Raw genomic sequence first — 27,513 nt, forward strand, 5'->3', positions numbered from 1 at the left:
TATTCTATTGAACCAATTAATTTCTCCAAAACTCAGAGTGTTACATCTGATCAAATGATTTGGTGGTTCCTTCTCCCGCTCTGTTTTATCTCATATATTTATGTAATGTTTTATACTTATAAAGTACCGTCATGTTCATCGTATTATATCATCCTTACAACAGCCCTATGAAGTATGTAATGCTGGTATCCTGTCCCTATAGTGTATTATCAAGAAATGGCTTCAGAAAAGTCAAGTAATTTGCCCAAGGTCAGTCACGTCTGACACCAAAGCCAATGCTTTTGTTCCCTCACATCTTCTCTTTTCTAGACACACGAGCCAGCAGAGTTGATTTGCATGGCAGCTGAGCATGATAGATTCAAGCCTGGGCAACTTTGTGGGTATTTGCCATAAGGCTTCCGTGACTTCTAATGAACTGAAACAAAGCAGTTAGCCACAGATTATAATGCCACTGTGGTCCCATGACAAATGACAAGGAGGTTGCAGTAATGAAATTTTATTACTGCAAATAGAGAGACCACATCTGAGGTCTAGCACAGCCACATTTACCACTGTGGGAAACAAAATGAAACAACCTGGGGAAGGGTCTCCACTGACTTTGGCAGTGAGCTAACAGGATTAAGAAGATCTCCCGGAAACAGTGATTACAATGGCAAATGTGTGGCACCTAAGATAAGGACCAAATATTTATTCTGGCAGAGATTAAATCTTTTCTTTTCCTGAATCTAATATGGATCTTGCAGAAAATCTGCCCAAGAATGTATCTTGCTGATCAGCCAATTCACTGAGCCAGAACCATACTTTGCCACTGCTATCGCTGAAAAGCTACAGAATGCTAGTTTAAAGGTCTCCATGCTTCCTCTAAAACTGTTTTCCATCCATGATTAATTAGTGACCTAGGGATAAATTGAATCACCAGCAGTCCTTTCCATACATCCAGGATTTATGTACTGGTTTCTCACTGAAGAACAGTGGTGCAATAAACAGCCCACATCTGTGGGGTGGGCAGAGGAGTAATGGTGTCTGCAGTCATGGTTTCTTAACTCCTCTAGTACTTCCATTCTGCTAAGCAGGTTATGGCTCACATTATTACAGCCTTGCTTATTTAGGCATGAGGGTAGTGGGCAGTGACACACACATGCCCTTAGACATAGAATACCAATTCTCCAAGAGAAAGCAGAAAAGTCACATTGGTATTTCTGAATTCCTTGAGAAATAAGAAGAGAGAATAAAATGGGTAATAGTATTAATTATGGGCATGGAAAGTACAAAAAGAACCCATAAGCAGGTTCATTTATCCATGCATCATATTTTAAAGCTAGGTGCTTTTCCTAGTGCAGAGATGTAGATAGTGGTTTCAACAAACAGATTTAAGAAATCATGAGTGTTCAATCACAATTTTGGGAGGTACCTGGAACTCTTTTCCCAGAGAACAGAACATGGGAATTGCAGACATCATTTTATATTGCATACTATGTAATCAGGGCACGAAGGAAATACTGAGGTCCACCCTGTATCTCTGCATCCTTGAATGCTCACAGCCTGCTTTGGTTGATCATTCTATATTCCTCACTTCTAAGGTCAAGACTCGTTGGTGACTTGTCCATTCTTTTATTGGATACAAGATTAATTGACATACTAAGAGATAAATAGAAACTTGAGGAAAGCCTGCATTTTGGGAAAATAAGTGAAGTGTACCAAACTATATATAGAAACCAGTGTCCCTCCCTCCAGAATGCTTAATTTGTTGACTTTAAGTGTAGTAGGTGCTTAATAAGTTTTGTATTTGTGTATTTAATGAATACATGAATGAATGAGTAAAATAAATGACTAAAGCTGAGATTCAGCGAAACTCTTTTCTATATCTTGATTTATATGGATTCTGGACTTCTTTTCTCACATTCTTCTTTTTCTCTTCCTCCTCCTGGTTTTTCTCCTTCTCTTCTTTCTCCTTCTTGAATAAAAAAATTAGATGATAACAAAGGATCATGAACTAATACTGTGAATCAGTCTTATAGAATGCCAGAATTACTACTGATACGGTTTGGCTGTGTCCCCACCCAAATCTCATCTTGAATTGTAGTTTCCATAATTCCAATGTGTTGTGGGAGGGACCCGGTGGGAGGTAATTGACTCATAGGGGCAGTTACCTCCATGTTGTTCTCATGATAGTGAGTGAGTTCTCATGACATCTGATGGTTTTTTGAGGGGGTTTTCCTCTTTTGCTCAGCACTTCTCCTTCCTGCTGCCACGTGAAGAAGGATGTGTTTGCTTTCCAGGCCTCCAGAGCCATGCTAAACTACTAAATTTTATTATCCTTGAATGCCCAACATATTGCCAATAATTTGGAAAACTAGAGAAATTGAGCAAGATGTCTCCCTTCTCTCCTTACACATGCCTCCAACACCCTGCAATGCTATAATGGCTTTCCAAGAGCTTAAAAGAGGCTGATTATATTTGAACAGTAAGGTTACATTTATTTCATGTCTCATTACGAATACTAGTTCAAACGTTTAGTTATAATCAATTATTAGAGAAGAGTCAGAGTTTTAATACCATTATTATGTATGCTTCATGTTTTAGTACCCTTCCCAGGAGGTTGGTGATATCACCACTACCATCACCACTTGCATCATTATTATCTGTATTAGTCCATTCTCACATTGCTATAAAGAAATACCTGAGAATGATTAATTTATAAAGAAAAGAGTTTTTAATTGACTCACAGTTCTACAGGATGTATAGGAAGCATAGCAGCATCTGCTTCAGGGGAGGCCTCAGGAAGCTTCCAATCATGGCAAATAGGGGAGGAGGAGCCTCAAATGACAGGAGCAGGAACAAGAGAGACACAGGGAAGATGCCACACACTTTAAACAACCAGATCTCGTAAGAACTCACTATCACAAGAACAGGACCAAGGGAATGGTACTAAAACATTCATGAGAAATTGTCCCCATGATCTAGTCACCTCCCACCAGGCCCCATCTCCAACACTGGGGATTACAACTGAACATGAGATTTGGGTGGGGACACATCCAGACCATGTGGTTTCTTCATTGTCATAGTGTTACTCGTATCAAGTTCATTGCAATTTCCCTTCTGACAAGTCTTTAGTGGCCACAGAGGTTCTCTTCTGCTGTGTTGCATAAGCTCTGGTCTTGAATATATGTCTCTTAGGATTAATCTGAGGAGTAGGGCTACAAGTATGGGAAGAATGGCAGTCATCTAATTCTGAAAATTCTAGGTTAGTTTCACTGGCCTCTACTGGGGTTACCTTTTCTATGTGGTTTGGAACTGCAGAACCATTATGTGCGTGTGTATGTGCGTGTGTGTGTGTGTGTGTGTGTGTGTACATATATCCAGCTCCTCTGACATTGGCTCCTAACCATTCTGTACCCTTTCCCTTTGCCTTGATTGCATGAAAATATGCGGACAAGTTCATACATATTTCCACTTTAATTGTAAATCTGAATTGATAAATGATTTAAGGTCCGGTGTCTTAGTGTCCTCTCTTAGTAAACAGGCCTAATTCATCTCACAGAAATAAACTTTGCATTGTCATGGCATAGCTACTAGGTAGTTCCAGGCCTGATATGCATTGAGGCAAATTGAATGACGTAACCTGTGCAGTACAATCTGTGAGAGCAATTTGGGTGGTTTATGCCATTGGTTTTTATGTTCAGGATGAAAACTCATGGAGAAATATGGAATACTATTATTATCTTCATGCTGACAGCGCCCTCTGGGCACCTACAGGTTTATTGCTGGTTGGAGGATCAAGTTTAAAGGGAGATAACTTCGTGGTTGCTGATAACTATGCCTTTTGTGTTTCTTTATTATAGGAACAGGGGAAAATTGGAGTTGTCTTCAATATTGGCACAGTTGACATCTCCATCAAAGAGGAGAGAACCCCTGTAAATGATGGCAAATACCACGTGGTACGCTTCACCAGGAACGGCGGCAACGCCACGCTGCAAGTGGACAACTGGCCAGTGAATGAACATTATCCTACAGGTACATGTTGTTCGCTCAATGGTCCTACTCTTTTCGACGCTCCCATTCTCACTTTTCAGTAGTGATTTTTCTCATGACTATCACCAAATTCTAAAACACTGAGTGAAGTACACATTCATGATTTTTTTGTATGAGAAGATAAGTTATCTCTTTAGGACTTGATCCAGTATAGGGAGCTTCTGGAGACTTTTCCAACTATGCACTGGACACTTTTTGTCAACCTTTGACTGATACAGCCTGACTGGCTCATACCAAAGACAGTTACTGTAGATTTTGCAGGGCTTGTAGATGAGGAGCAGTGAAGGGAAGGATCATCCCTATCATGAGTTAGTGTCGATAATCATAAGATGCTCTATTTGAGACTCAGACTTTGTGGTGCCATTTAGTTTGGTGCGGTTGAAGGTGCAGATGTCAGAGAGAGACTCTAAAAAGACATGTACCGAACTTGAAGACACAGATCAAGTCATGGTAACAGTGAGAGAAAAACTTACGGGTGGAATTGTATTCATTTGGTGGACTTTGCTAGTTTTTATTTTCTCACTTACCCTAAGCCTGCCTTGATATTCAAAGGGTGGTCCTAGTAGTCATTTTAATAGCAAGCATGCTGGTGTGGCAGGAAAAGGGGTTAAATTCAGCAACAAATTCCCAGAGCCAGATGGCTGGATCAAGGACAATGGGAGAAGAGGTTGCCTTCCTTACAAGAGATCATTCAAATAATCCCTCAGCTTTCCCTCTTGCCTCTCACTTCTCCCAGGAAAAGTCCTGAGTGCTGATCATAAAAGCGCCAGGAATGGAAGGGACAACCCTTCAGCAAAGGGCCGTTGCTCTACAATTGCACGGTCACCTGATGGATGCAAGAGAATAGTCATCATATTGCACTTCTCACTAATGTGGGTATGAAGTGATGTGCAACTCTCTATCCTACACACCAAACGCCCCACAATGTTCTCACCACTTTTCTCTAACTTCCGTTACAGTGAGATGGGCACAATAACAAGGAAGCCTGAAGCACATTTTCACACATCTAAAAGCCATTAGCTAATCATGGTTATGCTTGTGAGAAATATACAAAGTAAATTTGCCTATTTGTAGCCCAAGACTTTTGAATGGCTTGAAGGCTGTGATTGTATCTCCACACCTAACTCAGCATTAATTTTCTTCTTTAAAAGCCTATCAGAAGTATCTGCGCTGTTGGGTTGTTCCCTAATAGCTAGAGTCCCGCTATATCTGTTTAAGAATTGTAAGAGCATCTAGAAACAGCACGCAAGACCCCCCAAGGTACTGAGGCAAAAAGCTCCACCCACTATTAATTTGCCATCTCAATTTCCATAAAACAGTCAGCTCAGCCATTGCCGGGGGCGGGGGGCGGTGGTCACAGAACTTCTTAGATCAGCCATTGCTGGGGGTCTCAGAATTTCTTAGATTAAGGCACAAAATGCCCTTATGAGGTTATCTTTGAGTATTTGAAGAAAGCCAAAGTTATTAACAGCTTCTATGAATTTTATCATTCAAATTCACTACACACTAATAGACTTAATTTTAAATGCTTCTTCCTTAATCCCTGATGGATGGGGAGAGGGTGAAGGGAATAAAACAGCCCAAATCTTAAAAGCTGTTCATAGGCTCATAGAAAAAAATCAGTCTCTCTCTCCATATGTGTTATTCTTGGCCTCGCTAGCGCTGCTGAAGGGTTTGTTGTGTTTCTATTAGGAATTTCAAAGATTTCTAAATCGATGTTAACCACTTGCCTTGAGCCAATATAGAATCTACAAGTTTGCTGCCAGCAATGAGAAGGCTCTTTAATGGTCATTTTAAAGCCACAGCTATGTTAAGAAAACCGGAGACTCTTGCTGTGCGCCTATCTTTTTGTGTCTTTAGTTCCAAATTATGGGTTGCTTCCTATATGTTTTCAAAATAGAATAAACCTTTCTTTAATAGCATTGCTTCCTCCTGAAAACTATTATTATAGTTGGAAACCGTTATTTAGTAACAATATGTGTTGTTATTACAGGACAGGGTACAGTATAGCATTTCTAAAAGTATGGGCCTTGGAGTCAACTGGCTAGAGTTGGGATCTTGGTTTCATCACCTGTGAGTCTAAGGCAGTTGGATTAAGGCCTTGAAATGTCCTAAGCATTGAAATATTTGGTGCCTCTCCCCACATGTAATTCAAAATACAGTAACATTGAACCATAAAATAAGTATAAGAATTTCTAAGAGGTTTTATTTTTCTCCTCTGATGACTTCTGTAATGCTTTCAAAATATATTAGATTCTTTCTTCCCAAATTCTCATTTTGTACTTTCTCTGTTTTGTTGTTCTTTAAGAAGATGTTCGTTCTTCTCCTTGAGCCATTTACCTGGTAAATGTGAAGACTAAGTGAGTTAGCTACATGTATAATGCTGGGCCAATTAAATCAATCCTCAATAAATGTTAGCTGTGAGATTTACCAAACATTTGGCTAGCATTTTAAATTAGGACATATTTTTGAATACAGATTTCTTCATTTTGACGGTAAAATACCCTATAAATTGGATAGGGTAGATGCTTTTACTCTCCACTTGAAATAAAACAGAGACCCAAGGAGGTGCTATGCCCTTCCTAAGGTCACATAGCAAGTGAAGGAAGAACTAGGACCAGATTTTTCTGTCTCCAATTGGGCACAATTTTCACTATTGCTCCCCGAGAGAATTGAGGGATGTTCTGAAAAATGCATAGCTAGAAATGAGCATTTTTCCTTCTTGTGTCATCTTAGATTTCTTTCTTTCTTTAAAGAAGTGTCATATCTCAAAGGTCACTTCCAATGATCACACAAAGGTGGTTATTGTGAGGTGTGGAGTTCAAAATTCTCATTTAAAAGTTTTATTGGCACCAGTGACCCCCAAGCTGTCCTCCTTACAGCAATGGCAATGTGCTCCCATGAAGCAATTGAAAGAATACTGAGTATTTAAAGGAGCTATCCCCTTACCTTGCTGCCTCGATTAAAAAGTTGTGTGATATACTAGATTGAGTTTTATGTTCCACTCTGCCAAGACTTCCTAGGAGCAGCTCACTTTTTGAGTCTTGGATACATTATTTTCTCTCCTGTCTGCTTCCCTGTGCTATTAAAAGGATCAATTTAACTATTAATAATTTAAAATATCATGAGAACAATCTGGCAATGTTTATTTTAAATCATAAGATCAAAATGCCTGATGTCTGGCCATCAAACAACCAAGTCATCAACCTGGCGAGGCAGTCTTGACACAGTTTCTACAAAAATGTGTCCTCTTGTTTTCTAAAGCCATTCTAATCGATAACAGTAGGTTTAGAAATCATCAAGGGTTTAGTCTCACTACTCACTTATTACTAATGTTTAAACATTAAAGACATACAGAGTAGCTCCTATGGAAGATTTACGTAAGTTATCTTACTCGGAGACCATGCTCTCGGGGAATTGTTCCTGCCTACCAGGTCTGAATGAGTCAGGATGCACCAGGATGAATGGGTCATGTCCACAATCTTCTCATGGGCATTTATGGGGCTCTACTGAAACATCCCACCGTGAAATATTTAGAACCCAGCTAGGCACAGGGCATGTAGCATTGGCTCTCTGTGAATCAGGGAGGATACAGAATAAAAATAGTTCTATAGCAATCCGAATCTTATATCACTAAATTCTGGGAGATAGAACTCAAAAGCAACTTCTTTCTTTGAACCTGAAAATAGAAAAGCTAAGAAACAGGAGAGTGAAATAAAAGAAGGATCAGCCCGGAGCTATCATCCAGGCACTGACAAATGTCCCTTATAAAGTCTCTGATTGTTGTCCCTATACAATGCGGTGGTAGGAACAAGGGAGGGGAGGTGAAAGGTGACTTGAGTATGAGGAATTAATTTTAGCCACAGCTCTAGGCCTCCTGGAAGGCTTAGCTGACTGGGATTGTTCAATATCTTCTCTCTGCTGTGAGTGGGTGGCCGGTGGTACTGTCACTGCTGTAAGACCCCTGAGCATGGTTCAGTAAAGGCTTTTCCGGTCCTATCTAGGCTTCCTGGGAAATGCAGATGACATGCAGCTTCAATCCTTGCATGCCAGGGGGTGCTGAGGAGAGCAGGGTCTCAAGTAGCTTTTTTCTTGATATTGCATACCAACTCAGTTGAAGTGCTCTTCACAGAATTCCTCTTCTTCAGTCTTTAAAATGCACACGAATGACCTATGTTTAAATCCTATGTGACCATCCAACTTAGAACATGAAAAAGAGGTAAAAGTTGCTCCCTTTCAAGGATGCTACATTAGAAAACTCCCTTTATATTTGAGTTTGTCAAATTTCACAGAACCTTGTTTTTATAGGGATTGAAAGAGAAAACATTGCTATACTACTTGCTGATGATCAAAATACCTTCATACACATTATTACATTTGAGCCTCACTCCATCCTGTGAAGGACAGGGTTTGGTATTATTACTCCTGCCATACCCATTTTAAGGTTACATTATTAAGGCTCTGAAAGGCTAAATAAATTTCCCAGTGTCACACAGCTTAAGGAGCAGAGCCAACACTTTTCTATCCTGATCCTCAGACTGCACAACTTCTAACTTTCTGCTCACTTTCCTATTGCTCAGAGCCATGATTTTACTAATAATGACAGTATTTCTTCTTGTAAAAACATATTCCCAAATGGAAATCTCTGCCTGGAGTAGTCTAGTTAGTAAGGTCTTTCAACCTATTGACATTTGGGACTGGACACATCTTTGCTGTTGGTGTGTAAGGGATGGGGAGGGGTACTGTTTTGCATGTTTAGCAGCATCCATGACTTTTACCCCCTGGATGCCACTATCATGTTTCCACAAGTGCCAAATACCCTCTGGGCACCAAAATCACCCCCATTTCAGAGCCGCTGACTTAGAGAAAGTTTGCAATATATTTTATTGTAAATGCTTATCATGTTTTTGTAATTTAGACAGTATACATGGGTATAAGAAAGATTTTTTTTTTGGTCCACATCTCATCCTAAATTATTGAGACTTTAAAGGATTAAAACAAGTCTATGTACTTGACATGATGCTGAAATTTCTCAGGCCTTGGGTTTTCATTAACTCCTAGCCAGGAGGTTTTCTTTCCTTTTCTTTATGTCTTTGCCTGCAAACATTTGAGGCCTTGCCAGATTTGAAGCATGCATTAAAACAAGCCCCATCTACCTGCTCATTCATCCGTTCAGGACTAGCGTTGCTTTCAGTTCAACGGGGGGAAAAACAGAGAGAGCAGAGTCCTGCAGAGGGAATAAGAAGTATAAATACAATCAAGAGGGAAAGCCATATTTGAACAAGGTTTCAGGACTACAGAGGTATAAGGGAAACTAGAGAAAGCCTCACTTAATGAATGTGTTTGAACACCGTGAGGAACATTTTAAAACCATCTTATAAATAAGTTGCTCCAACATTCAGTCACAAAATGTATCAAATGTATCAATTAATCACTGAATATCCTGAATATTCGCACTGCTAAATAGTCATCCTTTCCAATTTGTCAGAAATGAATTAGGATTCACATGTTTGTGAGTTTCTATTTCCAAGGGAATTTCCACATTATGCAGTTTGTCTTTGGTGAACAAAAATGTTTTAAAAGAATGTTTTCAATAGGCACTTATATATACATATTTATGTAAAGTAATGGTCTGCAACCTGGCTGAAATGGAGAAGCCCCTGGGAAGTTTAAGAAATTGTCAGTGCTTGGGCACTGGTCTCGGGTCATCTAATTTAACTGCTCTGGAGTGTGGTCCATGGATCAGCAGCATCAGCTTCCCCTGGGAGCTTGTTAAAAATGCACACTCTCAGGCGCCACCCCATACCTGCAAAATCAGAATCTGCATTTTAACAAGATCCCCAAGTGCTACGGGTACATTGTAAATTGAGAAATATTGGTCCGGGCATTGTTTTTTGTTTTTTTTTTTGTTGTTGTTGTTTTTCTAACAAAATCTCCTAAGGTGATTCTCTTTGTAGCTAAGTTTATCATTCACTGATATGTAGAAGCTAAAAAATATGCCTTTTTTTCTTCTTTCAGACTGACTACCGGTACTATTCAATATGGTAGCCACTAACCATAGGTTGCTATTGAGCTGTGTGGGGTATGATGGAGATTCTGAAATTTTTGCTTTATTATGTAATTATTATGTCCTAGGCACTGAAGGCTTTAAATACATTTCTCATTCAATCCTCACTCCAACACTATGAGGCTGTAGGTTAGAGGCTAGTATTAGCCAGTGCAGGGCTACAACATACCATCACCTTTTATTTCCTTTTATGAGTTTTCTATCATGCAAATGATGGGCATTTACCTTCATGTACCTTCTGAACTCATCTAATGAGTTTTGATATTATACAATCACAGCGATAACAACTCCACCCTATCCAAGCAGCTGTTGGAGAGGCATTAGAGGATGATGATGAAGCATAAGAGTTTTGGAGTCAGACTTTCTGGGTGTAACCAAGGGCCCCGGCCCTATCACTTGCCAACTTGCCCATGACCTTGAGAAGGTTCCCATTGTCCAGTTTCTATATGCTTTGATCTCCATGATCACATATATGCATTTTCTCCCATTAAAACCAAGTGAATGCTCAGATTGACATTACTATAGGACACTTCACAAAAAAAAGAAAGTACTGGCTAGAGGTATGTATGTTTCCTAAACACACATGACAAACTACCCTTTCTTAAGCTATATTTGTATGCTCTGACAGTATAGCTATGGTGCAAATCTGTCAACAAGCTTGATCCTAAGAAGCCTGTTATATAACCTATAAAATGGGGATTGTGTTCATTGCTCTGTCTTAGAAAGTGGAAAGTTCTTTGAATACCTTAAAGCATTGCATGAGTAATAATCGTAGCTGCAGGTGTTTTGTCTGGATTATCTACCACCTGTATACATTTTAGGACCTTTTTTTTTTTTTTTTTTTTTTTTTTTTTTTTTTTTTTTTATCTTGAGAAGACTTTCTACACTGAAGTTTACTTATGAAAGGTGAGAATAGGAGACTAAGAGATTTTGCATCTTGCTTTCGTATCCTTCATGGAGAATTCCACAATAGTAGAAATGGTTCCAAAGTGAGAGACATGTGCACTGAATAAACACTCTGTCCCAGAGGTGTAGAAAGTGGCAGATCATGCCGTTCACCGTCTCTCAGCCAAACTCACGCAGGTGGTGATGGCTGCCATTTGCCGAACATTTATGACATACTCCCCACTTCATGGGCAGTATCCTACTTAGTCTTGAAACCACCCATTAGGACAGTGTTGATCTTATTCCCATTTTTTAAGATTAGCAACAGTCTATGGGGGTGTAGCTTAGTTTGGGAAATGCTGGTATTCAACCCAGGACCATCTGACTTAAGAGTCTTAACGTTTAATCACACTCTGCTCCTTCCTTAGATTCTCGTAAACACCCTGAAACAGTTGCATATCCTAGAAATTCTGGGTTTAACACAAATCTTGACAATTTAGAATTTTTCTCTCAAGTTAAATTATAGAATTCTCCCCTCAAGTGAAATCTCTAATTTCTGCCCAGTCTAGAAGTCAGCATTTCCTTGGGCACCTATACACATTTGGCTTTAACTATATCATGGATGTTGCCTCTGGAAGCCTTGTCAGCCTCTTTCTTTTTGTGATCTTGTTTTACCTTCTAGTGCCATATCTATGCAAAAAAGAAAGAACTTTTAAATGAAGGTTTGTTTTGCCATTTAATAGTCTTGCTTGGGCAGTGAGAGAGTGGCAAGAAGGTGCTTAGTATTTTTTTTAATTTAATTTTTGTTTTATCAAGGAAACCTCCTTTCTTCTCTGTGAATTCTCAGCCACAAGATAAATAGTCTTGTATCTTATAAGTTAAGTACAATTACTGCTATCAAACCTAGATACTTTTTCTCTCTTCCATAAATGTCTCTAAGAAGCTGATAAGCATTTCAAGGCAAACTGAAGCTTGGACTAATGCTAAAATCAAACATAACCACCCAGCAGACAAAGAGACCAGATAGAAATATACAAAACATTTGAGGTGGTGGGAACACATGGACACAGGGCACATAGAAACTTGCCCCCAAAACATTAAGTTAATACATAGCTCAAAGTTATTTATAAAGGAATTAACATACACAAAGGAGCTTTTTATAATTGTGAGGATTTACATCAGATAATAACAAACTAAATGTATTATTTATCTATAATTCACTTGTAAACAGGGCAATGCTTTTGGTCTACAGGTCTGTTGAGCAAAAGAATAATTTTGCTGAAACCTTCTGTAGGACTTTATAGGATGCACATTTGAGTCTGGGTCCTGGTTTACATTTTCCCCATGTTTAGTAGACTATCTTGGGATTTAAAGAAGAAGTTAGAATTTTAAAAATTAGAAAGCACATCATATTTTGCCGTATGTTAAATATTATAAATATTATAATCTAGGGACCCAGTAAAATGCATAATTACAAATTTGAGGGTCACTTCTAGGTATGATTTAACTAGGAATGTAAGATGAAGAATTTCTTGATTTTCATCCATAATGAATCTATTTTTATTGAATAATATCCTTGAAATAATACTTTCAAGATTAGAAATACAGTGTCATCACACTTCATAGGATGTTTAAATTATACTTATTTGAAATAGTATGACATAAATAAAAACATTAATAACATCTCCCTCCATGTGAAGCATCAGTGACAACATATATTCTTCTGAATTAAAACAATTATCAAATATTGCATAATTTCAAAGCTGGTTAGTGAATTACAAGTTTTGTTTTCCCTATTGTCACATGGCAGCTCTAGTTTAAGTAGTTAATACAAATTCTGGCCTGCAGAAGTTGTCTTTAATTGTGAAAACTTAGAATTATTATCCCAGCCATAAAAGACAATTACCCTGTAATGCTTTTCCTCTGCCCCAGAGCTGGCTGAACACCAAGTGTCCTACCATCCGTGCAAGAGCATAGTTTAGTTTTATTTATAGGAAAAGTTTCCAAGTTCCAGTCTCTTCAATTTAAATTTTTCACAAGGTTGCAGAGCCTCTCTAGTTACTTAAAGTCTAAAAAGAACACTGAGCTTCTTTGAGAAAGAAAGACATTATTAAATATCCAATAATAATTATATATATTCACATACAGTATGTCATTTATACTTCTGTAAAGCAGAGAAGGTAATGAAAGGTTCTCTATACTGTAAATCACTCAATCGATTGTAATCATATTGCAGCTCATCTCAAAGAGATAAAGACCTTCCACTCCTCTAAAATCCCTGTCAATATCCCAGCAGGCTGAAGAGAGAGGAAAGGAGGTCAAAAGAGGAAGGAGGGAATGAGTCAAGGACAAAGAGGCACTTTTAGTCTTCAGTTCATGGAGTTAACATGAATTTGATTGGATTCCCAGTGAAATTTACAGTTTTCTCCATAAGATGCATTTCTTTTCCACGTGGTACTTTTACAGCCTTTCAGTAAGTCCCTGATGCTCTGTGTTGGTCTTGATGGCATAGTTTACTAAGTGCCAAAGGTAGATATATAGTACTGCATAAGAAGACTTAGGGACTAAGTTTATAAGTAGCAAATGTCAATTCAACAGAAGTTAAATGCTGAAGTGAAATGTATATCAAACAATAGAAGTGAGTTGTTTATGGGCTAGCAAAAAAATTATATTGCACTTTCAAATGGCAGAAACACTGTAAAAGCCTTTTTACTAACTGCTGTTGCCTTTAACGTAGTAGAAGTATTCCCCTATCCTCATCACCGGGGCAGCTCTGAGTGGAGCCACTTCTTTACGCATTTATTCATTCACCTTCATTCACTATTCAACAAATATTTGTTCCACATCTACTTTATATGTGAATTCATTCTAGGTTATGGGTATATGGTGAAAAATAAAACACAGCTCCTGACCTCAAGGATCCTCAAGTGTAGTTGAAGAGAAATACAAGTACCCAAGGAAGACATTTTAATACCTAAATTTTATTTAGCAGTTATTAATTGCCAGGTAGGGTACTGGGTTCTTGCATTAAGTCTTTGCAGTAGCCCTAAGGGATAGATATTACTGTTATCATCATTTCACAAATGAGAATCTGGAGTTTCTCCCAGGGTCAAGCTAGCACATGAATACCTGGGACTGAAGCCTGTATGTCTTGGAAGGCAAACCCAAAGCTCCCATACACTGAACTATCTTGAACCTACAATTCCACAAAGTGAAAGAAGGTGCTACTATTGAGGTGAGATCCAAGTTCAGTAGCGGGCACACATAAGTACCGTACCTGATGGAGCCTGAAGACCAGACAGGGGCTAGTGTGGAATATAATTTGGGATGTGACCTTGAATTATCTGGAACAATGCCAATAAGCTATGCTCCCCTATCTAGTGTGAAAGATAACATGACAACGTATGGCTTTCACACTGAGGAAATTGATGGTCATGGAATTCTTTCTTTTACTTAAAAATTTTTTTTACAGTTTTATTGAGGGATGATTGATAGGCAAAAAATCCTACACATACTTAATATACACAATTTGATGAGTTTAGACATATGTGTACACCTGTGATACCTTCAACACAGTCAGTAAAATAAAGACATTCATCATACCTTATTTTACTTAGTGTCATCTCCCCAGTGGCCCCAAGGCAGAAGTATTAATCTCCCTCATTTATGGATGAGGAAACCAAGGTTCAGGGAGGTTGAGCACATTTGCTGTGGTCACTGTCCACCAAGGATCAACTCTGAGATTCCACACAGATTTGTTTGACCTCACACCCTAATCGCCATGTTACCCACTCCACTTTTCCAGTGTCTTCCAGGAGCACTCCAGTTTGCATCATCTACAGAGCTCAAATTCACTTGGTTGACAGATATAAATTCACATGCAAATGTACTATGATTTCCTACATCCCAGTGCATGCAGAACATTCTGTAATCCCATTATTAAACGTTTACTAGAAATGTGCTTCTGCCTGATGCACAATTGCCAGCCTCAATGTTTAATTAAACTAGATTTGTTTTCATTTTAATCACATTAGAGAAATGTGTTTTTCTCAGAGTTCAGTGGTGAAATCTTCATTCTAAATGCCTCCAAGTAACTGAAAACTGTATATCCCAGAGGAAGGGATGAGGGTATTACAACCTATCCTTACATAAAATATTTTAGGGTAACAATATTAATTGATAACAGGTAAGACTGGGGTACACTATTTGTTTTTGAATCATCATAGCGTCCTGGAAAAGGGTTCTATTATTATTACCATTTTAGAGATGAGGAAACTAAGTCTGAGTGGTTAAGTAACACACTCCAGTGTTGCACAACTAGTAGGTGGCAGAACCAACATTTGAATGTAGACAGGGAAACCCTGAAACCTTTTCCCCTAAAGGCCAAATAGCAAGTAGCATAGGCTTTGGAAACCTATGTTATAAATATATTTAGATATTTAATAAACTTCAACATTTTATTAATATAAATATGATATGATTTGCATGATCTTTGTTGCAGTTATTCCACTCTGCTGTTATAATGCAAAACCTACTATAGACAATACGTAAAGGAATAGGCACAGCTGTATTCTAATGAAACTTGCTTTACAAAAACAAGCTGTGATGAGCCACATTTGCCCATTAGGTGTAGTTGGGGGACCCCGATTGAAATCACGGATAGTTGGAAGCCTACAGCTTCAAAAGTATTTGGAAGCCTACAGTTTTTACTAATCCATCAGCTTTATTTTTTGAATTGTCTTATCTGTTTGGAATAAAGAGGGCAAGAGAATCTCTAAGTGGATGAGTTAAATCCCTAGAGAGACAGAGAATAGTACTACCATGTAGGGTGACATAGACCTACTGGTGAGGTTAATTCAGGATAAAGAAAGAAAGAGATATAATACATAAGAGGGACAGGCACTCCATTTACCTGTAGTTAAAAATGACAACAAAACAGCTAAATACCATTTTTCTAATTCAACACCAAATACACAGATTCCATTCTAGCTTCATTTATATTTTGCCATACCTTGCCTAGAGCAAGATTTGAAGATAACAAACAGAAAGCATTGTTTCTTTACTTCTGTTACTTCTATTTAGTAGCTGTGGTGATTTAAATATACCCCTCTCTCCTAAAAAAAATAGTGCATACTTTTCTTTTAAAGTTGAGAATTATGATTAGCCGCCCTAGTGTAGTTCTCATAGCCCTTATGCATAAAGATGCCAGTTGATGCCTAGCATTGATCTTTTCTCCTACCCACTCCCTGATATGTCTGTCTTCTAAGTCTGAGAGAGCATTCCCTTCATTATCTCAGCATTGGTTGTCCCTATCTTGCTGCTGAGAGCTTCCTGCTTGAGCTTCAATTCCATTTTCAAGCCATTGATCTGATGTTCTGAGGATGGACTAGCCCACTTGAGAGGTGGCTCAGCCCACTTCATGCTATTGAGTTTTAGAGATTTTAGAATTAGATCCTCTATTTATTAAAGCAGCAAGACCAGGCTATCAGTTTTTATAGTTGTGCATATGCCTAAAAGCATGTAGTGTTTAAAATAAATTTTGGCCTACCGTCTCCTATTCCCCACCACCCCTGGTAAGCACCATTTTACTTTCTCTGTCTTTGTATTTCCTTCATTTTGTTTTGTTTTGTTTTGTTTTTTGTTTTTTGGATTCCACATGTAAGTGAGATCGTGTAGTATTTTTTCTTCTGTACAAAGCTATAAAGGATGAATAAGTCTAGAGATCTAATGTACAGCACAAGGACTATATTTAATAATATCGTATTCATATTATCTATTGATAATTTGCCAAGAGAGTAGATTTGAGGTATTCATACCACAAAGAAGAAAGAAAGGCAAGAGAGAGAAATGCTCACTATATGAGATGATGTGTATGTAACTTTGCTTGACTAGGGTCATTTCACTGTTTATATGTATATCAAGATTAAGTGTACAAAAACAGCATATATACCTTAAATATATACATTTTTTTAAAGCCAAACTGAGGCACACTGTGTTTTTATTTACAAAATAGGGAGCCCCTTCACAGTTTGCTGACCTCAATTTTGACTCCAATTAAGTTATCAAAGTTCTAACTACCAGAATAGAAAGCATATACTGCCAGATGTGGCCCTATAGTACAAGAAAAGTGGTCACAGTTTTCTTAATCCTCTTTTAAAAAGGAAAGAAACATAGTAGGTAATCAGTAAATATTAAACTGTACAACTTAGGTTTTGGGGCTTTCTGATTTCAATGACTGCATATACACAACAAAAATATAAGTAAGTTGTCATACAGCATCCTTGACAAGCATTGACTATAAATAATTTACTTTTATAACAAAAGAAAAATATCATTTGCTACAAAACTTTTAAGCTTTTACTTTAGAAATGTTTCTTTATTGAAACAAGTAAGATTTTATTGAAATATTTTTTATATGAGTAAGGTGACTACTGGTCTCAAAGGGTGGATTTCCAAGTACAATTAAACAAAATGATAAATGGGAGGAAGAAGATTTCAGTATACTTGACAGAAAAATACATATAAATCTAATATAGATATAACTGTAAAAATAAATCTAAAATCTTAGCCAAGGTTTAGAAATCTTATTACTTCATTTTTATACCTGTATAAAACTGTTGTGAGGTGCTGTTTCAAATAAAATAAAAATTTATGTAAGTAAAATACAAACTAAAATAGAACTAAAATGCCTTTAGGTTTACAAAATGAATAGCTGGATTACTTTACTGAATTTTTTCTGTGGTATGGGTGGCACCGTATCTCTAGAATCGGTAAAAAATAAAGGCAATCCACAGAAAGAAAATATATTGTTCTCAGGGAGCAATTGAGCTCTCCTAGAGGAGGCAAACCAAGTGAAATCTAACAGTTTTGCTTCATTTTGTGACTTTCTCCCACGATGACCTCAGAATTTTGAGCTACAAGTAGGTCTATAAAGGGAATTTTGGAATACTCTTAATAGATCTGTTCTTGAAATAAGTCAGCTAAACTGAGCGAGGTGCTTTGCCAACACATTAACTGAGAGTCCTGACCAACCCTGATCCCAGACCTTCACGGACAATTCTCTTGTTTTATTTCCATTTCCAGTGGTTGTATGTAATTCTTCTCTTCTAAGAGACTTGTTCCAAGCCAACCTTCCTAGTGGTCTTGTTGAAATGAGATTGTGGTTGCAGATATCGTTGATGAACACATAGGCCAAAACATTATTGAACTATTCAGAAAGTAAATCTAGCTTATTCTTATTCTTATTCTTATGCATAATTATATAACTGTAGCTTTCTGTCAGGTTACAGTGGCTTTAATTTTCTGATCAAATAAAACAATCAGTATAATTGCACTTTGTTCCTCCCTCTTCTGGCTTCCATTCTTTGATTTGTGCCACTCACCACTCTCATTCTTCCAACCTCCCCCTACTCCACTGGCCCCTGCAGCTACTTAGAATAAGAAAGCTGTTGATTAAAGAGACCAAGAGTTTGAGCAATTACTGTATACTTTAAAACCTCACTGCCATTTGGAAGTGAAGTCCCAATTGACATAGCCAAACTGTAAGGACAGAAGCAACTCTAATACCTGCTTTCCTTTGTTTATAGCAACTGCTCAAATTCTCCTCTAAAAGTATTGCTATAAATCTCTGTGGTAGAAACTGAATAATAGGACTTGAACCATTATTCAATCAGACCAAGTTTAACTCCAGGTTAAGGAAAGAGGAAATCTACATATGTCTTTGCTATTCACCATGTTTAGTACATATCCTCTATAATTCACAATCAAAAGTAAATCTTTGGACAGCATTCTTGGATTTGGGTTAGATGAAAAATTCCAATCCGTGTTCAGCAGTCTAAGCACTTGGGAGGATTCCAATGTGATTTTTTAAAGTCACCATCCCTGATAGTCAGAATTAAAAACATTAAACCAAGAAGGCTGCAGGCTTTCTTCTCACCTGTCCATCTCTTGTCCTAATTACACCTTATACTTACTAATATTGTAAGTGCTTTTTGACAAGACAGCAATGGAACATCAATAGCTACTGCATGAACTTGAGTAGGCAAATCAAGTCACTCAGAGGCCTTCTTTTAATCTCTTGGATCATTATTGCAAAGATAAAAGCAGGTTTCTGAAAGAGTGAAATTCAAAGGAACCTAGTAATTAGAATGGTGAAAATACTAGGTCACCTGGTCCATTTCCCTGCTTGGTTCAGACATTTCTATAGAATATGTACTAGTTTAATTTTATTCATCTAATTTAAAATGAGACACTTTATCTTTCTTCCACCAAGATAATAGATCTGTCTGATTTCTCTTCTTTGGCTTTAAATTTTTTTTTTTTCATTCACATCTTTTATTATTAGGGATGTCAGTTGAAATTATTTTGAATAATTTCTTTAAATCATGGATTTTTTTTCTTATATCTCATATCTAGGAGCTATTTCTTGTTGCAAGGTGCAAGGTTCTATGGCACATACAAAAGCATGCTTTCATTTGAGATATTTGTAAAATCTCTCTATACACACACACCCATCAATGGGCAAATATAAAAAGTATTGCCTTTGCCTCAGCATGTAGTTAATATTCAGTGAATATCTTTAAATGTAAAATCACCTATAATCTTTAGATATATTTCTCAGATAGCCAAGATTTAATATTATATATAAAGTTATATTAAATAGCTAAAAGAAGGAAGAGGTATTGCTATTTTTATGTATATATCTCAAATGTTATAAAGGTTATAAGAACCTTTCTGAACATCTAAACCTTCAAAGCTAATAGTTTAAAGGTTTGTTGTATACCTGCCATCTTTTGAGGTGGCCAATAGTTGTCAACTTTTTGAGTATTCTTGAGCACTTAGGATATGTCAATGTTTGGTTTCATTGTGTGTTAAGGAGGGAATTACAGAAGTAGAATGGAGTAAAAAGCTTTAAAAAAGAAAAAGCACCTGCTTCTAAAGTGGATTTTAATTTCATAGGGAAAAAAAGTACTTTTAAGCGGACTAATATTCAATGCAGAATAGTGGAATCTGGCGGTGCCAGGATAAATATTTAACATTTTGTGGATTTTTACATAATCATGGCCACTTCTTTAGAAGCTGTTTTTAAAGCCTAAATTAAAAAAAAAAAAAAAAAAAATGCTATTCTGGCCATCACATTTACAATGTGAATAATATTTGAGTCATGACATAACTATAAGTTACTTCTAATGATTGTCACTTGAATTGTAAATCACAGCATTTAGCAATGCTGATTGTCCTTACTTTTGTTAACCCCTTAGTCCCTGCAACTTGATCATTTTGGGCTCTTTGCTCTAGAGTCTAGCTGCCATTCACGTGCTAAAGAAATGCCCCTTAAATATCAGCTATAACATCCTAGGGAAATGATTTCTAAACTCTTCTCAGTGAGTTTAAAAGGCTGCTTTTGCTAATCCATAAACTTTAAAAGGGGCTGAAGAGGCAGTGTGACTGCTTTTTAAAAGCCAAGGTTGCAGGTTGGGCACAGTGGCTCACACCTACAGATGCACGCCTATAGTTGCACCTATTTGGGAGGCTGAGGCAGGAGAAGGTGGGAGAATTGCTTGAGCCCAGGAGGTGAAGGTTGCAGGGAGCTAAGATCCTGCCACTGTACTCCAGCCTGGGCCATGAGAGTGAAACCCTGTCTCAAAACAAAACAGAACAACAGAAAAAAAGATAAAACTAAGGTTACAAAGTAGGACTGTTTGTGTGTGTGTGTGTCTAATTTTGATCTTTAATCAGAGTTCTGGTTTGTTTTTACTGTTGTTTGTTAGGGAATGTGGTGGAGGAATGCCTTTCTAGTCTAAGTATAGGTAAGGTATTCATGACTAGTATTCAAAGGGTATTTACACCCTGCAGGAACATAAATGGTTTTGTTTTGGAATGTTATGGTTAAGGATTAAAGTGAAGGCCCTGTTTGCTCAGAAAAAAAAAAAAAGTAATCCTTCAGTGCTCTCCATGAAATCATGTACGGAATGAAAAATTCATTGATGGGGTGAGAGGTCTGGGTGCCAGAAAGTCTTACTAGTAAATTCAGAATTCAGCCTGCTGTTCTTAGAGATCTTCTCTCCAATTCTCATCCAAAGAGTGATAGAAGGAGGTCAGGTAAGTAGCACCTTATCCCTTTAGGGAGCTACTTAACTCTACTCATTATTATCTTGGAGTCAATCCTCACCTCATTCCCTGTACTTCCCCTAGTCTATGTCTAGAATCAAGGATCAGAGGAGCATCAACACATGCATCCACCTTTCTCCGATTTTCCTTCCCTTTCCCAACTCCCTCAGCCTTACCCTATTCTCTCAGGAACTGCATTATTGCATCTCTTCTTTTGGATTTGGTAATTCTTTCCTTAGATAGTGGAACAGGGCTAAGAATAGGCAACAGGGGCCCAGCTGTCCATGTCTCCATCCTTGCACCCCTAAGACTTTTGCCACACAAACTCCTTTGACTCCGGAGACTGCAACAGAGCTGCTTCCCTCCTCCTGCTGAGCCTTGATGGAAACCCTCATAGGAGATGGTGCTTCCTTCACCCACTCTCAGACCCCTGTTCTTCCTGGATCTCCTGAATTCCTGGCTATATCATTTAGGTTCGCTGCATTGCAAACCACTCCAAAACTTTGTTATTTATGGGCTCACATTTCCATGGCTCATGTGGGTGTTTTCTTCTCTTCTGGGTTGGCTTGGATGGAGCTAGATGATCTTGATGGCCTCATGTACCCCTCAGGGGCCTCAGCTCAGATGGCTGAGTAGGTTCACATGGCTGGGTTTCTTTTCTCATGGATGTTCACATGGCAATCTCAGGTGTAGGCAGCAGGCAAGGGCAAGCATTCATACACAGATGGCTCTTCAAGCCTCAGCTTATATCACATTTGCTAGTGGCCCATATGCCCAAGCAAGTCCCACAGCCCACCCAGAACCCCAAGGGTGAAAAGACAGATTCAAACTGTCGTGAGAGGAGTAACAGTCTCACTACCAAGAGACAGATTTTGAAATGGGATTGTAGCTATTATTTTTTCAATTTAACACACTGGAAAAGAAGAAAGGCTCTGGTTCTAATAATCATATTTCCCTCGTAAATTTTCTCCTTCCAACCCTGATTCAAGTCTCAAGCTGAGGTTGGAAATCAGTACTTTTCACTAAGGGATTGTCCTTTCTTTTCTTTAGTACATGGCTTTTTGAAATTAATCTTGATTCTTTCTGCCATATCCCAAGCCTTACTTTATTTTTTTCCTCTTTTTCTCTATGTCTGATCATTTTGCTTTAAGTCAAATTGATTTTTTTAATGAAATGCCCATTTAAAAAATTATCCACATTCATGTTCCCTTGGATGCTTTCAAATATTTCATTTTCCTTTGTTTTTGGCATTTACGATCTATCAGTGTTATTTGTAAAATGTCTTATATTTATATAGGGTATGTTCTCCCTTTCCTCTTTTCTTCTTTTCTTTTTAAAGTAAGATAGTTATGTTATAAAACAGCCCCGATGCTGATCCATACTTTTCCCTAGACATTTCTCTGAGATCAGTACTTTGTTTATCATTATCCTTTGTTTGTAGCCAGATTTGAGGCCATGTTGCAGTTCTCACAAACAAATCAATTTGAATTAATTTGCCAAGTAGAATTAACGAGGCATTGTATGAATTCAAGATATACTACAACTACTGCATCCCCTGAGGTTATTTCTTCTCTGGGAAAATTTTGATTCTTGTACCACATTTTAATAGTGTATATCTGACCTTTGAATCTTGCACTAAATGATACATGGCTGCCAGCTGGTTTAATTTTTAAGAAGCCTTAAAAATTCTATGCAGCCGAACAAATAGGAGTGTAGACAATTCTTTAATTATTAACTTTATGGGGAGAAAGTTGTCTTCAAGATCGATACTCTCTGATGTTTGCTTGTTGCCAGGAGTTCTTTTTCTAATGATGTTCTAAGCAGAAGTTTGAGAAACATCGAAATAGAGAAAATATATTTCTTAGATGGTCTTTGAGGTCTCCACAACCTAAAAATTATGGGCTCCTTCTTTCAAATTATAAGCTATAAATCCCAGCAAACTCTACTCCCGGAAACTGTTTTTGTGTAATTATAAAATGGGAAAGTATTTACTCTAAAGAGGGACCTTTGTGATTACCTGAAATTCCTTCACTCCCTAAATGGACATCTACATCTGTCACTAATATATTCTTTAGCAAAAAGAATTTCCTTCAGACTATAAGGACGAATACAAACAAAATAAATAAGAAAATCCAGTCCCCTTCCACCCCTCACATGGTGAGAAAATGGTAATAGAGTTCTTCAAAGAAACTCTAATTTCTGGGTCTTAGATGAATAACGTTAGAAGTGCTTAAGGAACTTGAATTCTAAGCCCCTTTAATGTTCGCTCAGAAATAATTAACAGGAGTCAGTCAGAATAGAAAACTAGTTTGGGAAAAGTGTCCTAAATTTTACATTGTATAATAGGATGAATCTCTTAAACTCGGGACTGATATATAAAACTTCTCCAGTGTTTCATTTGACCAAAAATTGGTACACATTTAGCTAGATTTAAAAAAGAATATGGTGATGACTGAGAACTAACCTGGACTTATTAAAAAACAAATAAACAAACAAACAAAAACTCACGCATGCTAGGGTAACTTTCTCTTGGATAGCAATAGCAAATTGGTAGGTAAGGAGGATACTATAAATACTGTGCAGAGTATATCTTAATTTCCCCAAAGAAGTATACTGTAATGTACAGAGAACTATGAAGGGATCTTAAAGAGACCTGCCTGTGTTCCATCATTTGAAGCTTTCTGGTTACGCTGTAAAGTTCGAGGTACACTTAAATAATAAAAGCATTTATTATCTCAGTTTCTATAGGTCAGAATTTGATAGCAGCTTAGTTGAGTGATTCTGGCTTAAGATGTCTGATGAGTTGCAGTTGGTATGAACTAGGGCTGTAGTGATCTCAGTGTTATCTAGGCCTGGAAGATCTGATTACCTGGAAATCTTTCACTCACATGGATGTTGACTGGAAGCATCAGTTACTCTCTGGCTCAGTTCCTTGCCTTATGTATGTTTCCACAGAACCTTTTAAATGTCTTCATGACAAGACTCTAGCTTGCTCGAACTGAGTGGTCCGAGAGAGAGCACCTTTTATGACTTAGTCTCTAAGTCCACACACTGTTGCTTCTACCGTATTTTACTGTGTAGAATCAAGTCACTAAGTCCAGCCCACAATCAAGGTTGGAGAATCAAACCTCACCTCTGACACAGAGGAGTTTCAAAGTATTTTTAGATATTTTATAGCTCCATCATAATCTTTCTATTCAGGGACTAGAATGAATGCACAAAAGATATGCTTATTAAGTTTGCAGATAACACAAAGCTAAGAGAGGTATCTCCTACCAGAAACAAAATCCTAGAGACAAACTTTTTCTTATCATGTTTGAATGCTGTTATGAAACAAAAAGAATACATTTAATGAGATATAAATACCTGTTTGAAGTTCATAAAGTATGTTGTATGAATGCAACATGGAATAATTTCTTTGGGAAACCATTCAACTAGAAACTGTCTTGAGTTTTAGTTGGAAACAAGCTTAATATGTGGTCCTGTTATGATGTAGTTGTTTAAGCAACAGTTGCAAATCACTATAATAGTCAGGCCTCCTGTGTGTGGTGACTAGAACAGTGATTGTTACTTTTAGATCTTTTGGAAATAATAAATTCATTCTTAGGCATGGGGGTTCAAGGTTGGTCTAAAACGTCTTCAATTTATAAACACTGGCAATTCTATCAGCTCTAAAGGGAAGGATTACTATGTCATAAGTTTCTTGAGCATCAGAGATATTAATAATGGCATGACTTTCCTGTTCACAGGATGACAATATTCTTGTGTTCCTGTGTTTGTGCAGTGAAATTGTCCTCACAAACCTCCTCCCTGTCCTCTGAGCTGTGTGGGGACACCACATATGTATATTTAAATGAACAGAATTTAAATAAAATATTCTGGCATTCTGGCTTCAAAAACATTAGTTTGATGTTCTCTACTTAGAAATAAAAAACCAAACATGAGAGGAATGAGAGGAGATGGGGATGGGGAGTGGGAGGATGAGGGTAGATAGAAATAAAAGGAAGAACAACATTACAGAGAAGCGGAGATCACACAGAGGGTGGACACGTGGGAAGGCATGGATCACGGGGAAGAGTGAGCCCCAAAATAACACTGTGTGCCTTTTGCAGCAAGGAGGAAATAAGTGATAAGAGGAAAGGCACCTGGGGAAATCTTGAAGGGATCACATGTCAAATGACTGAAGAGCAAACATTAAAGCTTTATTTTGAAAAGGATTTTTGAAAATATTTGATACCAAAATTCTGTAGGGAAGTAATTTTGTGGAGTTTGCCTTCTTTTTAGTTTAACTCTCCTGAATCAGGCACTTGTTATAACAAATCATATATTGAGGGATTATTATGTGCCACAGATTTGCAACATGCTTTACACACATTTCCTTTTTATTCTCACAACAATCCCATGTTGCAATTATTATTATGATCCCCTTTTAAATATGAAGAAACTAAAACTTAAAATGCACTAAGACATGGCTAAAACTAAGCATGGTTACCAGAAAGGAACTAGACAAAATTCAGACATTGAAATCAACTACTGTAGCTTCAGTGTATATTTCAGAATAATTATAGAAGGAAAGAAAGTGACAACATTTGAGGAAGGAAAGCAAATTTTATAGTCAGTTTATGTTTTGTTAATTTATAACATGGCATTTTTAAGAGGGGGTCTTAAATAAAGAATTGGTGCCAGGTTGACCTGGCATACTGAAGAAAGTTTCATTTGAAGTTGCTTGAAAATATTCTCCTAAATTATAGGAATGAATAAAGAGGTTGCAATCTCCTGGGCCCAGTTTTATTAACCTAACTGGGATTGAAAGTATCCTTGATGAGGAGAAACCCTAGGAGAAATGAGCTTCAGGAAGTGAGTTACAAATGGACTCAAAGTACAGAGAAAGGATAATAATTGGTAATATATGTTGTAATTATTGCATCAAAGTAAATCATTTTAGTATCATAATACCTCAGCAAAAATGGATCTTTGATTTGTTTAGGGTATGAAAGAGAAGTCTAATATTAACATGTATGCACAAAACATGTATATTCAACCAGCAACAAAGGTCGAGGAATAGGGCATGAACATTTGGACAGCTGGACATAATATACCAGGGTTACATCTCTAGCATGGTTTCATTCCTATTCCATAGTCTGTAAGATATTTGGACATGATAGACTAGGTGTGGTGGCTCATGCCTGTAATCCCAGAACTTTGGGAGGTCGAGGTGAGCGGATCACAAGGTCAGGAGTTCGAGAGCACCCTGGCCAACATAGTGAAACCCCATTTCTACTAAAAATTAGCGGGGCATGATGGCGCATGCCCATAGTCCCAGCTACTCGGGAGGCTGAGACTGCAGTGAGCCAAGATCACACCACTGCACTCCAGCCTGCCCATCTCAAAGAAAAAAAAAAAAAAGATATTTGGACATGATAACTAAATATCTACAGGCTCATCAGTGAGACAACATAGGCAGAGGCTAGAGCTCAATGAAATTATCAAGACTGAAAAAGGGTTTGGAAGGTTCTCAAGGTGAGGATTTACGCTCACTCCCATCCCCATGGTGTTTAAGCCTCCTTACTGGGAGAAAGAACTTTCTTTTCTAAGCCTTAGACAAGTGTTAGGGAAAGATCCTAAGAATTAAAATAAATCAAAGGCTCTCTCAACACCCAACCTCTTTTGGCTCCCCAAAAGCTAAGCCCTTGCCTGAGATTTTGCATTTAATTTGGATAAAACAAACAGATGAAGACACCAAGACTCACCTAGATTAAATAAATTGCCCAAGTTCACAAAACTGATAAATGTCTGATTGGACTTGATTCAAAGTTCGTCTGACTCCAATGTTCCTTTCACTCATGTTTGGGGCCATCTTTGCTTCAACAGTTCAACTAGCACAGCCTAGAGTTGGTAAATCCATACTACAACTTTAATTTAGGAAGAAAATGATACTGTCTACCCATATATATTTGCCATTATCAGAACATATCCACAAGACATGTACAGGTGAGCTTTATCAGCCAACTTGGTGTAGGCCAGGGTGATTTGCACTTCTTTCCAGGGTCTCCCTGGCTCAAGGAACCACTTTAAAAGCTCCCTTACTTAATAATTCCCTTGTTCTCTGGATCTATTAATTTACTTCCCCCAAGCCGATCAGTTTTCTGTTCCAAGACATTAATTTCTTTACTTTGGCACATTGAAGGATCAAGGCTCGCAACATATAAATAGTTCTTTTTTCTTCTGCCCCAAAGGTGTGTAGTGAGGATTAATGAGATGATGCTTATAATTACATTTTGAGCTCCTTGGTCGAAAGGCACTTTATAAATACAAGATATTAGTTCTTTGCTGAGATCCATCTATCACTTACAAGTGGCCAAATATTCTAGATGGCCTTTGGGTGCGCAACACCTCCCTCTCTGACTCTGAGTTGACCT

General features: G+C 37.7%; 1 protein-coding gene across 1 annotated transcript in view; it reads left to right on the top strand.

The window, feature by feature from the left end:
• Positions 1-27,513, top strand: part of LOC108530786 (neurexin-3-beta) — a 394,243-nt gene that overhangs the window by 199,012 nt on the left and 167,718 nt on the right. Inside the window, exon 2 of the mRNA XM_017873828.1 lies at positions 3,843-4,014. Within this exon, the coding sequence (XP_017729317.1) occupies positions 3,843-4,014 (172 nt within the window). The remainder of the gene's footprint in view (positions 1-3,842; positions 4,015-27,513) is intronic.

Source organism: Rhinopithecus bieti, unplaced genomic scaffold, assembly GCF_001698545.2.
Source record: "Rhinopithecus bieti isolate Rb0 unplaced genomic scaffold, ASM169854v2 scaffold_6782, whole genome shotgun sequence".
Classification (NCBI taxonomy): domain Eukaryota; kingdom Metazoa; phylum Chordata; class Mammalia; order Primates; family Cercopithecidae; genus Rhinopithecus; species Rhinopithecus bieti.